Source organism: Portunus trituberculatus, chromosome 22, assembly GCF_017591435.1.
Source record: "Portunus trituberculatus isolate SZX2019 chromosome 22, ASM1759143v1, whole genome shotgun sequence".
Classification (NCBI taxonomy): Eukaryota; Metazoa; Arthropoda; class Malacostraca; order Decapoda; family Portunidae; genus Portunus; species Portunus trituberculatus.
In genome coordinates, this window is record NC_059276.1 from 930,264 (window position 1) to 946,516 (window position 16,253).

Consider the following 16,253-nt stretch of genomic DNA (forward strand, 5'->3'; position numbering starts at 1 on the left):
CATACATTATATCTATTGTCTATGCCTATTTTGATTGTCCCATTTAGTTTTGTTTCAGCCAGGCATACAATATCCAGTTTTTCTTTCCTTATGTAATCTTTTAGTTCTAATTTACTTGATAGAATTCCATCTATGTTCGTATACATCATTTTTAGTTTCTTACCCTTATCATTTTTAGTTACGCTTGGTCCACTGTTGCCACTTCCTTCTCTCTTATATACCATTTTTTTTATCCTGTCTCCTAGAATTCTCCAAAAAAATGCCTTTTTTTTCCTCCTCTGACCTTCCATTATTTTTTTCCCTTACTGCTGTTGCCAATTTGTTGTATCTCTTCCTTTCTTCCTCATTCTTATTTTTCCTTATATATATATATATATATATATATATATATATATATATATATATATATATATATATATATATATATATATATATATATATATATATCCTTGCAGCCTTCTGTTTCTCTGAGTTTTGTTGTTCTATATAATTTCTCTTCTGTTGCTGCTTGTGATTTGAGTAGTATCTTAATTAGTCTTGTTCCATCTTGATAAGGTCCCATTCTGTGGATTCTGTGTCAACAGCACCAAGTCTTCTTTGTCTATCTTTTCAATGCCATTGGCTATCTTGTACATTGTTATTAGGTCCCAATGTTGTCTTCTATCTTGTAAGGTTGGCAGTCCCATTTCCTTCAGTCGTTCTTCATATGTTAGGTCCTTTAATTCCAGCACCATCTTTGTAGCAATCTTCCGTATCCGTTCAAATTTTCTTATATCCATTTTATAGCTCGGAGACCACCACTGCTGCATATTCCATCCAGCCTTGGGCGTATCATGCTTGTGATGATTTTTTCATCATATCTTTATCCATGTAATGAAATGCCACTCTTTTTTTAGTCATAATTTTATATGACAGTCCAAATGTCTTGCTTATGTATTTTTCAGGGCTCAGATTTTCCTGTATTATCACTCCCAGATCTTTTTCCTAATTCATCTTTAGATTTCATTATTTGTTCCTCTCCCATCAAATAATTCCATACCAGTCTTCTTTTACTCTTTCCTAGTTCCATTATGCGACATTTCTTGGCATTAAACTCCAACTTCCACTTCCTACTCCATTCATAGATCCTGTTTATATCTTCTTGCAACAGCAAACATTCCTCTCTGGTTTTGATAACTCTTAGCAGCTTTGCATCATCAGCAAATAAATTCATATAACTGTTTATCCCAATGTGAATGTCGTTTACATAAATTTCAACATAATGGGGGCTAACACTGACACTTGTGAGAATCTGCTTATTACTTTATCCCAGGATGAGTATGTATCTTTGATCACAGTTCTCATTTCCCTATCCTTAAAATAATCTCTTGTATATTCAAGCAAAGTTCCTTGCAGTTCTCCTATGTTCTCTGGTTTCCAAAGTAGTCTTCCATGAGGGACTTTTTCAAAAGTCTTTTTAATATCCAGATATACTGTACCCACCCATCCATCTCTGTTTTCCAATCCTGCTATAACTCTTGAGTAGAAGCTTAATAAGTTTGATACACATGACTTCCTTGTCCTGAACCCAAATTGTCTGTTCGATATGACTTCCTCCTCTTATATAAATTGAACCCATTTTTCTTTGATAATTATTTCACACAAATTCCCCAAGAAACTTGTAAGTGACACTGGTTTGTAATTTAGTGGTTCAGTTGCCTTTCCTCCTTTAAATATCAGAATTAAGTAGGCTCTCTTCCATTCTAGCAGAACTTTACCTTCATTTATTGAACTTGTAACTATTTCCCAAATTGGATCCAGTAGTTGCTCTTTACATTCTTTTAACACCCAGCCTGATACACTATCTAGTCCCATTGCTTTTCTGACTTCCAACTTATCCAATAATCTTCCAATATCCTCTTTGTGCACTGTGATCTCCTGTAATCCTTGGCAATGCAATGTCCTATTAGGTTCTGTGAAATCTTCTGCAGTGAACACCATTTTGAAGCTCTCATTCATTATTTCACACATTTCCTTTTCTGTTTGGTATGTCATTCCATCTTTAATTATTTTTTTCAATTGTTTCCTTGTTCTTTGTTTTGCCATTTATAAACTAATGGAAAAGTTTAGGTTTGTCTTTGCTTTTATTCACCACATCCTTCTCAAAGTTTCTTTCTTCCTCTCTCCTTACTTTAATATATTCATTTTTGGCATCCTTGTACTGCTGTATTTCCTTTTCTGTTTGGTATGTCATTCCATCTTTAATTATTTTTTTCAATTGTTTCCTTGTTCTTTGTTTTGCCATTTATAAACTAATGGAAAAGTTTAGGTTCGTCTTTGCTTTTATTCACCACATCCTTCTCAAAGTTTCTTTCTTCCTCTCTCTTTACTTTAATATATTCATTTTTGGCATCCTTGTACTGCTGTCTGTTATAGCTTGTATGCATCTAGCACTATACCAAGCATGTTTTGTTTTTTTTTCTTAACTCTTTAAACAGGTATAAACATTTTTTAACTCCTTCATTAAATTTTTGTAAGAATATGTCATATTTTCCTTGTACTGTCTTTCTCTACATAATGTTTCTCCACTCAATATCATCAAACTAAACACTTAATTTTTCAAAATCTGCTCTTGTATAATTTAATCTCTCTCCTTTGTAGTCATCTCTGTAACTTATCTCATCCTCCTCCCATATTTGCATCTCTAATGTCATTTGATCACTTCTTCCCATTGGACTAAGGTATTGTATGATTGGAAGGGGTTCTGGTTTCTTTGTGGTCAAACAACAATGGTTCTTCTTCCCCCCTGTAACTTGTTGACTCCACTCAATGATCCATTGTATTAACCATAGCCAACTGTAACACTTCCTCGCTCCACTCTCCAGCATTATCCATTACTTCCATCTCTCTCGAGTTTACTTTTTTTGCAGTTTAAGTCTCCAACTAAAAGTATTCTTCCTTTTCTTCTTATCATGTTATCTAGTTACTTAATCACCTCTTTGCATATCTTTATATTTTTCAGTTCCCCATGTAATAGTTTTAGGTGGCACATATGGAACTAAAATTTTTCTCTTCTTCAATTCCTGATTTGATTGTTACTCCCAATACTTCCACTTCGTCCTCTCCATTTTGCACATCATTCTCCACACATATATTATCATGAACCATTATTAGCACTCCTCCTCCCCCTTTATCCTTCCTGTCTCTCCTCCAGCTATTATATTCCTCCTCTTTAAAGTTAACATGGATTTGCTTTCTTAGTTTTGTTTCAATGATGCACACTACACCCAGCTTTTTCTCTTTCAAATAATTCCTAACATCCAACATGCTTGATAACAACCCATTTATATAAGTCATTCTTAATTTCTTGTCTCCTCCACAAACTCCTCTTTTTTCCTTAGGTACCACTTCTTTAGTCTCATATCCAGAACCCTGCATCTCTTTCCTTTTCTCATTTTTTTCCTTAGCTTCACTTCTTAGCACTTTCTCCTTTTCCCTTTCCTCTAAGTTCATATCTCTTTTTATCCATATTTCCTTGTGATCGACATCATCGGCCAGCTTCCATTTTCTAACCATAATTCTCTCTATAGCCACTTCAGATCTCATTTTCACCTTCATTGGTCTCATACCTCCTTCACTGTACCCTCCCAGCCTAATCAACCTAATCTTGTACTCGTTTGATAACAGTTTTGGCCATTTTCCTTTCTTCACGGTCTCTCGTGAATTTATTTGGATTTTTCTTTTCCTTCATCCCATAAATCAAGAAGCTCTTTTTTTGTCCATTGCATCCCGCACCAAATCTTCCTTTTCCTTGATAACTTCTATTACAGCGACTTTTGTGTTCTAAATTAGTCTCCTTACCATTTCTGAAAATTTAACTTTTCCTCTTCTTGCTCCTATTTCCATTCTTTTCTTAGTTCTTTCAACTTGTCATCCACCTAGACCACCTTCTGCTCTGTCTGTAATCCCATCCTGCACTTTAGCCTGCAAGCTCTTTAAAGAGCTTCATAATTTTGGCATGTGGTTTTTAGAATGTCATTTTGCCTCCTTATTTCCAGAATCTCTTTCAATTCCTGGTTTAATGCACTGACTTTCTCACATTCAGCTACTCTCAATTTCAGGGCTGTGTTCTCCTGTTAGCAGTTGGTCTTGTCTGTCCATGAGACTGGACATCACCTCCTTCATATATCTTAATTCTCTTTCTACATTAATAAGCCTTCTCATATTACCTTGTTCATCTCTAAAAGCCAAGAAATCCCTTTCCGTAGTATCATCAGTCAGTTTCCTTAAACCAGTAGGGGTTTCTATAAAGCGTTGGTTATCACTCCACGTATGTTTTGATGACACCATGCGCCTGGCACCGCTACTTGGTTCCATCTCTCTTTCGTTATTCATTCCTTATATGTGATCTAACACTTATTTTATTTGGAGATAGAACCTATGGCTTCCTCTCCCCCTGTACATACATCTAGGCCTGGGTCCAACTCTTTTTGTAGTAATCTCTGCAAGCTGGTCAGGTGCATGTGTCCTGCTCGACGGCTGCGCTCCGTGTATTTACCTAGTTGTAGTTTTACAGGGCCTGGGCATTACGCTCGTGTGGCCCCATCTCCATATCTACACTTATCCAACTTTTCTTTAAAACTATGCACACTCGTTCCTAACACCACTTCTTACACCACTTCTTCACTCAAACCGTTCCACGTGTCAACACATCTTTGCAGGAAACTATATTTTTTAACATCTTTCAAACATCTTCCTTTCCTCAACTTTTAACTATGCGATCATGTGCTTCAAATGTTATATTTCTCTCTCAGGATCAGTTTCTCATTATCCACTTGATCCATTCCATTCATCAATTTATAAACTTGTATCAGATCCCCTCTCTCCCTTCTCTGTTCCAGGGTTGGTGGATCCATAGCCTTTAGTCTCTTCTTATATGTCATCCGTTCAAATTCTGGAACCATTCTTGTAGCCATTTTTTGTAGTCTCTCCAACTTCCTCATGTGTTTCTTTTATGGGATGTCCACACTACTCCTGCATATTCCAATTTGGGTCTTATTATAGTACTTATCAATTTCTTCATCATTTCTTTGTCCATGTAGTGAAATGCTATTCCAATATTCCTTAGCAAATTATATTTCTCTCTGAAAATTCTATCTATATGGCTTACCAGTTGATTGTTTTCTTCCATCATCACGCCCAAGTCCTTTTCCTTTTTTATTTTCTTCAGTTCTATTCCATCTCCCATCTTATACATTTCCACTGGTCGCCTTTCATTCTTTCCCTTTTCCATGACATGGTCTGAAACTACTTAAATGACCATTAACAATCCTTCACGAATACTCAAAGAATTAAGCAAGTAAATATTTGGATTTGGTGCACGTTAAAATTATTTTTATGGGGTACTAAAGATGCTTCCACAAAAATGCTGTATTCTTACAAATTACTTTCTGAGCATCAAATGATGAATATCTGTCAATAATTTACCAAATCTGAAAATTCTTGCATTAAAATTATCATCACACTTATCTTTACAAATCATGGCATAATCACGCATTAACTTCATGAAACAAATTTATGAGACTTATAAAAATAACATTTAAGACATAAAATAAATGTAGCACTGCAATTTAAAAAGAATTTCAAAGAATATTGCATAAAAATTAAGCTACACATATGAAAATGCTGTAGTTCGTACTTGTTTGTTTGCTTTCTGTAATTAATATCAAATTGCCACATTATGAAAAAGGGAAAGGGAATGTTTTATGTCTTCATTACAGGCAACAGAAAACGACTCCTTGTGCCATATCCAGATTGGATAGAAGTGAGGAGATACCTGACTCAGAGGCCTCTCTCTCTCTCTCCACGGTGGAAATAATGATAATGGTAAGTGATTTTTCACAGTAGGTACGTACAATAAGAAATAAAGCCATGCAAATTTTTGAGAAAAAAATGTCTGCCTTCTCTAAGCCATTTTCTGAAGATGATAAACGAGAGAAAATGTTAATTTCTATGGTAAGCTAATCTACTGGTAGCCTAAAAATAAAAAGAAATAAAATAAAATAATTATTCCCTGCATGGCACATCAGTACTCATCCTGATATAAGAGTCACGCACCTTGGTAGGAATGATGAAAGTCAAGTATGCCATTGTATCATATACCACCTACATTCTGTGAGATCTCATCCAGTATCCGAGAAAGAAAACACAAGGCACCACTCTTTGATTGATGCCCACACTGAACCCTATGGTATGCCACTAGATGCTGTGCTTGAATTTGTTGGGGAGTCTCTTATCATTGTCCTGTTAAGTAATCCTTCATCCAACTTAAGATACTTCCCTGTACTCCTCCTATGTGTTCTATTTCCCATAAGTCTACTATGTGGTACTCTGTCAAAAGCCTTTTTGATATCTAAATACACTACATCAACCTATCCATGTTTGTGTGTAGGTGTTCTATGTATACCAGTCTGTCACTTCTTTATTTCATCTTCTTCAGGAATGTCTGGGCAACAAGTACAGTACAGGCAACCCCCAATTAACGAACGCTCACACAACAAAATTTTGCTACAACGAACGTTTCCTTTTACTACCATCTGCTCATATAGCAAACACCAAACTCGCTTTAACAAAATTTTCTCCAGGCAATTTTTTCCAAGTTTGGAAGTCCCGCTGTATCACACAAGCCGACAGGCTTTTGTATACACCAGTGCCTCTCGTGGACAAAATGCACACCACTCACTCCCTTACCCTTCCCCACTTCTAGTTCAAAGCAATAACAGCGTCCAGCAGCAGCTCATCCTCCCTCGCTAAACATGCCACCAAAACATCCTGTAACAAGCCCTGCAATGTCGCCTAACATTGCTAAGAAGACCAAGAAGTCACTTACTCTCGAAGCGAAGCTGGATATTATTCACAGACACAAGAGAGGCGAGAAAACTAATAGCATTGCTCAACACCATGGCTTGCCTCCATCTACAGTCTCTATTTTCAAGTCAGCAGACTCTATTAAGAAGGCTGGTGAGACCATATCTTCCTTGCAGGCTAAAAGAACCACCTGAACTCACGACTCTACAATGGATAAAATGGAAAGCCTTGTGGAAATGTGGTATATAAGTTTTGTGTGCAGTACAATGATGCACCCTTTGTTTACATTCCACAGGCTGCCGGCTAGCGTCTTTCCCCCTCCATTCTCTCTATCCCTTCATAAATTTAAGGTCATCAATATTATATAGTTACTTACATACATACATTAGTGTACATTATACTGACTTAGTCTTAAAATTAAACTGCTTAAATGTTTAACTTCATAATTTTTACTATACTATGATGCACTCTCACTTTGTTTACTCTCAATGTAAGTTGAAGTCAGAGGTCAAACTTGTTATAATTGGTTCGCTTAAAAAAATTTCACGCAACAAACGTTTTTTAGGAACGTAACTCGTTCGTTAAGCGGGGGTTACCTATATTAATACTGAAAGGTGAAATATTATCAGTTACTAATAAAGAAATACTGCCAGCATGACTATATTCTATAAAAAAGGATATACAAACACACATACACACCATCAGCACCAGTTATTTCCTTCAACGCACATGCCTCCTCCAGTGAACGCACTCCACCATTAGCAACCACAGGAACACTCAAAGCGGACTTCACTGTTGCTATTGTCTCTGTGCACACTGGCTCACTCCTCTGCTTCTGAGTGCGCCCATGTATTGCAATGAAGGATATGCCAGCTGCCTCCATCTGCTGTGCAAAATCAACTGTGCGCCTGCATGTGTGTAAAGAAAAAAGTGACTGTGTATGTTCTTGTTCTTGGGTGTGTGCCTGAAACACACACACACACACACAAAGTTAATTAAAGTGAATTGCGACAAATGTGGAGAATCTTTAGGAAAAGTGATGGAGAAGCAGGCTGAATGGAAAAAAAGTCAGGAAGTGGAAAGAAAGGAGGTAAATTACAAAGTTGCAAGTCTGGAAAAGGAAATCAAAGAGTCTGGGGAGAAAACTTTGGGCCTTGCTGAAATTATAGATCAACAGATCATAGAAGAGAAGATTGAAAGTGGTGAAGGTTATTAAGTCAAATGAGACATTGGTGAGGGAAACTGTAGACAAAAAGAGATGTGTGGTGATATTTGGTGTGGAGGAGGATAAGACACCGAGTAAAATGGAGAGAGAGAAAAACATAAAAAAGATGATAAATAATATCATTAATGTGGTGCAGGAGGAGGGAAAAGACCTAGTACAAGAAATAGAGGGCTTCCATAGAATTGGAAAGTTCACAGGAGAAGGTATGAGGCCAATAAGAATCAAACTTAAGTCACAAAAGGATGTAGATGAATTGGTGGAGAAGTCATGGAGGCTAGCCCAGCAGGAAACAACAAGGAAGATTTGGTTGAGAAGAGATCTCGGTGAAAAGGAAAGAGAAATGTTAAATGAGTTGAGAAAGGAGGCTTTGAAAAAAATGAAGAGAGGACAGAAGAGGAGAAGAAAGAGTTTTTCTGGAGAATCTTGGATATGAGACTGAGGAAGTGGTTCATAACCCAGAAAAGTACAGCAAGAAAGGACTAAAGAAACTTACGTATGAGCGGAATGTAATGTATTCCAACATAAATGGAGTGATATCGGGATTTTAGAACTCAACGATTACTTGAGGGACAAGAACCCAGATATTGTGGGTCTTACTGAAACAAAACTGAGAGAGGGAGAAGACCTGATGATGGTTGGAGAAGGAAATATAATGTTTGGAAAAGAAATAGAGTAGGTAAGATGGGAGGAGGAGTGATGTTGCTGGTTAAAAAGATATAAAGGTGGATCAAGTGAAAGAAGGTATGGGAAAGGCAGAAGTGCTAAAGATCAGAGCAGAAACTAATGAAGGAAAAAGAGGCACTACATAGTGGTGTACGTACCACCTAAGACAAATGCATGGTCAGTACAGGAATATGAAGAAATGATAAGAGATACAGGAACATGTCTGGAAGAAATGTTGGGTGGCTGTGAACGAACTATAATGATGGGAGATTTTAATTGTAAAGAGGTGTGTTGGGAGGACTGGTCAATGGAAGGATCAGAGACAACATGGGGAAATACACTATTGACACTGGCAATGGAAAATGTGTTAACTCAGTGGGTCAAAGAAGATACTAGGTTTGGAGGAGAGGGAGCATCGTCAAGACTGGACTTGGTCTTTAGTACAGAGCCAATGGTCATTGAGGAGATGAGGGTGGAGTGCCCTTTAGCAAAGAGTGATCATGCAGTTTTGGAGTTCAAGGTGATAGATGAAGAGAAATCTAGAAGAAATGAAGAATATAAAGTGGGAAGATGGAATTATGCCAAGACAGATTTTGGAAACCTAAAGAAATTCTTTCAAGAGACAAATTGGATGAAATTCAAGAGTGCTAAGGAGCAAATGAAAAGTGGAAGGAATTTATAAAAATATACAAAGAAGGTGAGAAAAATTTGTACCAATAAGACAACATAGAGAAGTTGGAAAGCAGGACTGGTTTAACGATAGATGTGAAAAGGCTAGAACAAGAAAAGAGGATGCATGGAAGAGGTGGAGAAGGAAAAGACGGATTAAGCAGTGGGAAAGTTACAAAAGAGCAAGAAATGAATATGTGTTGATTAGAAGAGAAGAAAGAAAGAAACAAGAAAAGGATATAATTGATAAATGTAAAGACCAACCAAGGCTTTTTACAGACATGTGAACAACAACATCAAAAATAGAGAAAGTATTGAAAGTTTAGAAGTAAATGGAGTATGCAGTGAAGATCCCAGGAAATGGCAGAGGCTATGAATGGATGCTTTCGGAAGGTATTCACAAAGGAGACTGCTTTTGACAAACCACTGGTAATGGAACAGAAAGGGATTATGAAGGAGTTTCAAGTAACTGTGGAGGAGATCAAGAATATGATGGGGAGTTTAGAAGTGAGAAAAGCTGTGGGACCTGATGGGGTATCAGGATGGATTTTAAGAGAATGCAGGAGCAACTGGCAGAAAAAGTTTGTGAAGTAATTGATGCCTCATTAAGGGAAGGTGTAGTGCCCCAAGACTGGAAAAGAGCTAACATTGTCCCAATTTATAAATCAGGTAACAAGAGAGACCCATTGAACTATAGACCAGTGTCACTTACAAGTGTGGTAGCTAAGATGTGTGAGAGGGTGGTGAAGAATAGATGGACAGACTTCTTGGAGAAAAATGACATACTTTGTGAGTGTCAATTTGGTTTTAGAAAAGGGCGTTCATGCACGACAAACCTGATATGTTACTATTCGAGGGTGATAGATGTAATACAGGAAAGAGATGGTTGGGCTGATGGAATATATCTGGATTTAAAAAAGGCCTTTGATAAGGTACCACACCAGAGACTGATCTGGAAACTTGAAATGGTAGGAGGAGTGCATGGCAGTTTACTAAAATGGATGGAAGACTTTTGGTAGGAAGAGAAATGAGAACAATAATTAAGGACAGACCATCAGAATGGGGCTTGGTGGAGAGTGGAGTTCCACAGGGATCAGTGTTGGCACCAGTAATGTTCGCGGTCTACATAAATGACATGGTGGATGGGGTGTCCAGTTATGTGAGCCTATTTGCAGACGATGCAAAATTGTTAAGAAAAGTGAGATGTGACAAAGATTGCGAACTACTCCAGGAAGACTTGGACAGAATATGGAAATGGAGCTGTACATGGCAAATGGAGTTCAACACGACAAAATGCAAGAAAATAGAGTTTGGCAAGAGTGAAAGAAGAATCAGGAGTATGTACAAGATAGGAAATGAAGACATAAAACCAGTCATGAAGAAAAAGACCTTGGGGTGACAATTACCAATGACCTATCGCCAGAGAGACATATAAACAAAATAATTGGAGAAGTATTGAACTTATTGAGGAACATAAGAGTGGCGTTCAGATATTTAGATGAAGAAATGATGAAGAAAATAATTACTGCAATGATAAGACCAAGGCTTGAATATGCAACAATACAGTGGGCTCGAACTTAAAGAAACACATAAGGAAACTAGAGAAAGTACAGAGGGCTGCAACAAAATGGTGCCTGACTTAAGAGATTTGACTTATGAAGACAGACTGAACAGAATGCAACTTCCGACCCTGGAAAACAGAAGAGAAAGGGGAGACCTGATAGCAATATACAGAGTGATGATTGGCATGGAAAAATGGATAGGGAAGATCTGTGTATGTGGAATGAAAGAATGTCGAGAGGGCATGGGAAAAACTAAAATGGCCACTTATAGGAGAGATGTGAAAAATATAGCTTCTCATAGAAGGGTGGAAGCATGGAATAGTTTAGACGTGGAAGTGGTCAACACAAGGAATATTCATGATTTTAAGAAAAGCTGGACATTAGTAGATATGGAGACGGGACAGTACGAGCACAGCTCTTTTCCCGTATGTTACAATTAGGTAAATACACACACACACACACACACACACACACACACACACACACACACACACACACACACACACACACATCGATGATGGAGGTGGTCGCTGAGCTCCAGAGCAATCATCTATAATTCTACAGTTACCTAAGAGTAACCAAGGTGGGAAAGGAGCTGGTAATGTTTGTCCCGTCTCCATATAGTCATGTTAACTGTTGATTAGCAAAATAATGTCCAGTGAAGGTAAATATAAACTGTAGCCTGCGTTTGAGCCATCAGCTGGTTTGTTTACGTCTGCGCAACATGGCGGCCGTGAACTCGAAAGAGAATCAGACTTCACAGGGTTTCAAGGAATAATGGAGAAGAGCACTTATGTGAAGAAAATTCTGGAGTTAGAAGGTAAAATTGAAAAACTGTTTGAAAAGTATGAGGGCCTGGAAACGAGTTATGACAATGTAAAAAGAGACTGTGCCGATATGAAGAAGGAAAATGCAGCACTGAAAGAGGAAGTTAAGCTAATTAAAGTGAATTGCGAAAATGTGGAGAATCTCTAGGAAAAGTGATGGAGAAGCAGGCTGAATGGAAAAAAAGTCAGGAAGTGGAAAGAAAGGAGGTAAATTACAAAGTTGCAAGTCTGGAAAAGGAAATCAAAGAGTCAGGGGAGAAAACTTTGGGCCTTGCTGAAATTATAGATCAACAGATCATAGAAGAGAAGATAGCTGAGAAAGTGGTGAAGGTTATTAAGTCAAATGAGACATTGGTGAGGGAAACTGTAGACAAAAGAGATGTGTGGTGATATTTGGTGTGGAGGAGGATAAGACACCGAGTAAAATGGAGAGAGAGAAAACATAAAAAGGTGATAAATAATATCATTAATGTGGTGCAAGAGGAGGAAAAGACCTAGTACAAGAAATAGAGGACTTCCATAGAATTGGAAAGTTCACAAGAGAAGGTATGAGGCCAATAAGAATCAAACTTAAGTCACAAAAGGATGTAGATGAATTGGTGGAGAAGTCATGGAGGCTAGCCCAGCAGGAAACAACAAGGAAGATTTGGTTGAGAAGAGATCTCGGTGAAAAGGAAAGAGAAATGTTAAATGAGTTGAGAAAGGAGGCTTTGAAAAAAATGAAGAGAGGACAGAAGAGAGAAGAAAGAGTTTTCTGGAGAATCTTGGATATGAGACTGAGGAAGTGGTTCATAACCCAGAAAAGTACAGCAAGAAAGGACTAAAGAAACTTACATATGAGCGAAATGTAATGTATTCCAACATAAATGGAGTGATATCGGGATTTTAGAACTCAACGATTACTTGAGGGACAAGAACCCAGATATTGTGGGTCTTACTGAAACAAAACTGAGAGAGGAGAAGACCTGATGAAGGTTGGAGAAGGAAATATAACGTTTGGAAAAGAAATAGAGTAGGTAAGATGGGAGGAGGAGTGATGTTGCTGGTTAAAAAGATATAAAGGTGGATCAAGTGAAAAAGGTATGGGAAAGGCAGAAGTGCTAAAGATCAGAGCAGAAACTAATGAAGGAAAAAGAGGCACTACATAGTGGTGTACGTACCACCTAAGACAAATGCATGGTCAGTACAGGAATATGAAGAAATGATAAGTGATACAGGAACATGTCTGGAAGAAATGTTGGGTGGCTGTGAACGAACTATAATGATGGGAGATTTTAATTGTAAAGAGGTGTGTTGGGAGGACTGGTCAATGGAAGGATCAGAGACAACATGGGGAAATACACTATTGACACTGGCAATGGAAAATGTGTTAACTCAGTGGGTCAAAGAAGATACTAGGTTTGGAGGAGAGGGAGCATCGTCAAGACTGGACTTGGTCTTTAGTACAGAGCCAATGGTCATTGAGGAGATGAGGGTGGAGTGCCCTTTAGCAAAGAGTGATCATGCAGTTTTGGAGTTCAAGGTGATAGACGAAGAGAAATCTAGAAGAAATGAAGAATATAAAGTGGGAAGATGGAATTATGCCAAGACAGATTTTGGAAACCTAAAGAAATTCTTTCAAGAGACAAATTGGATGAAATTCAAGAGTGCTAAGGAGCAAATGAAAAGTGGAAGGAATTTATAAAAATATACAAAGAAGGTGAGAAAAATTTGTACCAATAAGACAACATAGAGAAGTTGGAAAGCAGGACTGGTTTAACGATAGATGTGAAAAGGCTAGAACAAGAAAAGAGGATGCATGGAAGAGGTGGAGAAGGAAAAGACGGATTAAGCAGTGGAAAGTTACAAAAGAGCAAGAAATGAATATGTGTTGATTAGAAGAGAAGAAAGAAAGAAACAAGAAAAGGATATAATTGATAAATGTAAAGACCAACCAAGGCTTTTTTACAGACATGTGAACAACAACATCAAAAATAGAGAAAGTATTGAAAGTTTAGAAGTAAATGGAGTATACAGTGAAGATCCCAGGAAATGGCAGAGGCTATGAATGGATGCTTTCGGAAGGTATTCACAAAGGAGACTGCTTTTGACAAACCACTGGTAATGGAACAGAAAGGGATTATGAAGGAGTTTCAAGTAACGGTGGAGGAGATCAAGAACATGATGGGGAGTTTAGAAGTGAGAAAAGCTGTGGGACCTGATGGGGTATCAGGATGGATTTTAAGAGAATGCAGGAGCAATTGGCAGAAAAAGTTTGTGAAGTAATTGATGCCTCATTAAGGGAAGGTGTAGTGCCCCAAGACTGGAAAAGAGCTAACATTGTCCCAATCTATAAATCAGGTAACAAGAGAGACCCATTGAACTATAGACCAGTGTCACTTACAAGTGTGGTAGCTAAGATGTGTGAGAGGGTGGTGAAGACTAGATGGACAGACTTCTTGGAGAAAAATGACATACTTTGTGAGTGTCAATTTGGTTTTAGAAAAGGGCGTTCATGCACGACAAACCTGATATGTTACTATTCGAGGGTGATAGATGTAATACAGGAAAGAGATGGTTGGGCTGATGGAATATATCTGGATTTAAAAAAGGCCTTTGATAAGGTACCACACCAGAGACTGATCTGGAAACTTGAAATGGTAGGAGGAGTGCATGGCAGTTTACTAAAATGGATGGAAGACTTTTGGTAGGAAGAGAAATGAGAACAATAATTAAGGACAGACCATCAGAATGGGGATTGGTGGAGAGTGGAGTTCCACAGGGATCAGTGTTGGCACCAGTAATGTTCGCAGTCTACATAAATGACATGGTGGATGGGGTGTCCAGTTATGTGAGCCTATTTGCAGACGATGCAAAATTGTTAAGAAAAGTGAGATGTGACAAAGATTGCGAACTACTCCAGGAAGACTTGGACAGAATATGGAAATGGAGCTGTACATGGCAAATGGAGTTCAACACGACAAAATGCAAGAAAATAGAGTTTGGCAAGAGTGAAAGAAGAATCAGGAGTATGTACAAGATAGGAAATGAAGACATAAAACCAGTCATGAAGAAAAAGACCTTGGGGTGACAATTACCAATGACCTATCGCCAGAGAGACATATAAACAAAATAATTGGAGAAGTATTGAACTTATTGAGGAACATAAGAGTGGCGTTCGTATATCTAGATGAAGAAATGATGAAGAAAATAATTACTGCAATGATAAGACCGAGGCTTGAATATGCAACAATACAGTGGGCTCGAACTTAAAGAAACACATAAGGAAACTAGAGAAAGTACAGAGGGCTGCAACAAAATGGTGCCTGACTTAAGAGATTTGACTTATGAAGACAGACTGAAAAGAATGCAACTTCCAACCCTGGAAAACAGAAGAGAAAGGGAGACCTGATAGCAATATACAGAGTGATGATTGGCATGGAAAAATGGATAGGGAAGATCTGTGTATGTGGAATGGAAGAATGTCGAGAGGGCATGGGAAAAACTAAAATGGCCACTTATAGGAGAGATGTGAAAAATATAGCTTCCCTCATAGAAGGGTGGAAGCATGGAATAGTTTAGACGTGGAAGTGGTCAACGCAAGGAATATTCATGATTTTAAGAAAAAGCTGGACATTAATAGATATGGAGACGGGACAACACGAGCATAGCTCTTTTCCCGTATGTTACAATTAGGTAAATACATACATGGAGATCAAACAGTGAATTACACACACACACACACACACACAAAGTAGAGAAAGTATTGAAAGTTTAGAAGTAAATGGAGTATGCAGTGAAGATCCCAGGAAATGGCAGAGGCTATGAATGGATGCTTTGGAAGGTATTCACAAAGGAGACTGCTTTTGACAAACCACTGGTAATGGAACAGAAAGGGATTATGAAGGAGTTTCAAGTAACTGTGGAGGAGATCAAGAATATGATGGGGAGTTTAGAAGTGAGAAAAGCTGTGGGACCTGATGGGGTATCAGGATGGATTTTAAGAGAATGCAGGAGCAACTGGCAGAAAAAGTTTGTGAAGTAATTGATGCCTCATTAAGGGAAGGTGTAGTGCCCCAAGACTGGAAAAGAGCTAACATTGTCCCAATCTATAAATCAGGTAACAAGAGAGACCCATTGAACTATAGACCAGTGTCACTTACAAGTGTGGTAGCTAAGATGTGTGAGAGGGTGGTGAAGAATAGATGGACAGACTTCTTGGAGAAAAATGACATACTTTGTGAGTGTCAATTTGGTTTTAGAAAAGGCGTTCATGCACGACAAACCTGATATGTTACTATTCGAGGGTGATAGATGTAATACAGGAAAGAGATGGTTGGGCTGATGGAATATATCTGGATTTAAAAAAGGCCTTTGATAAGGTACCACACCGGAGACTGATCTGGAAACTTGAAATGGTAGGAGGAGTGCATGGCAGTTTACTAAAATGGATGGAAGACTTTTGGTAGGAAGAGAAATGAG

At 38.0% G+C, this 16,253-nt stretch overlaps 1 protein-coding gene across 4 annotated transcripts in view; it reads right to left on the reverse strand.

Annotated features, from left to right (window-relative positions):
• Window positions 1-16,253, reverse strand: part of LOC123507354 (tRNA-dihydrouridine(20a/20b) synthase [NAD(P)+]-like) — a 164,367-nt gene that overhangs the window by 10,199 nt on the left and 137,915 nt on the right. For all 4 annotated transcript variants that reach the window (XM_045260139.1, XM_045260141.1, XM_045260138.1 and 1 more), the window contains one exon: window positions 7,546-7,754. In XM_045260139.1, the coding sequence (XP_045116074.1) occupies window positions 7,546-7,754 (209 nt within the window). The remainder of the gene's footprint in view (window positions 1-7,545; window positions 7,755-16,253) is intronic.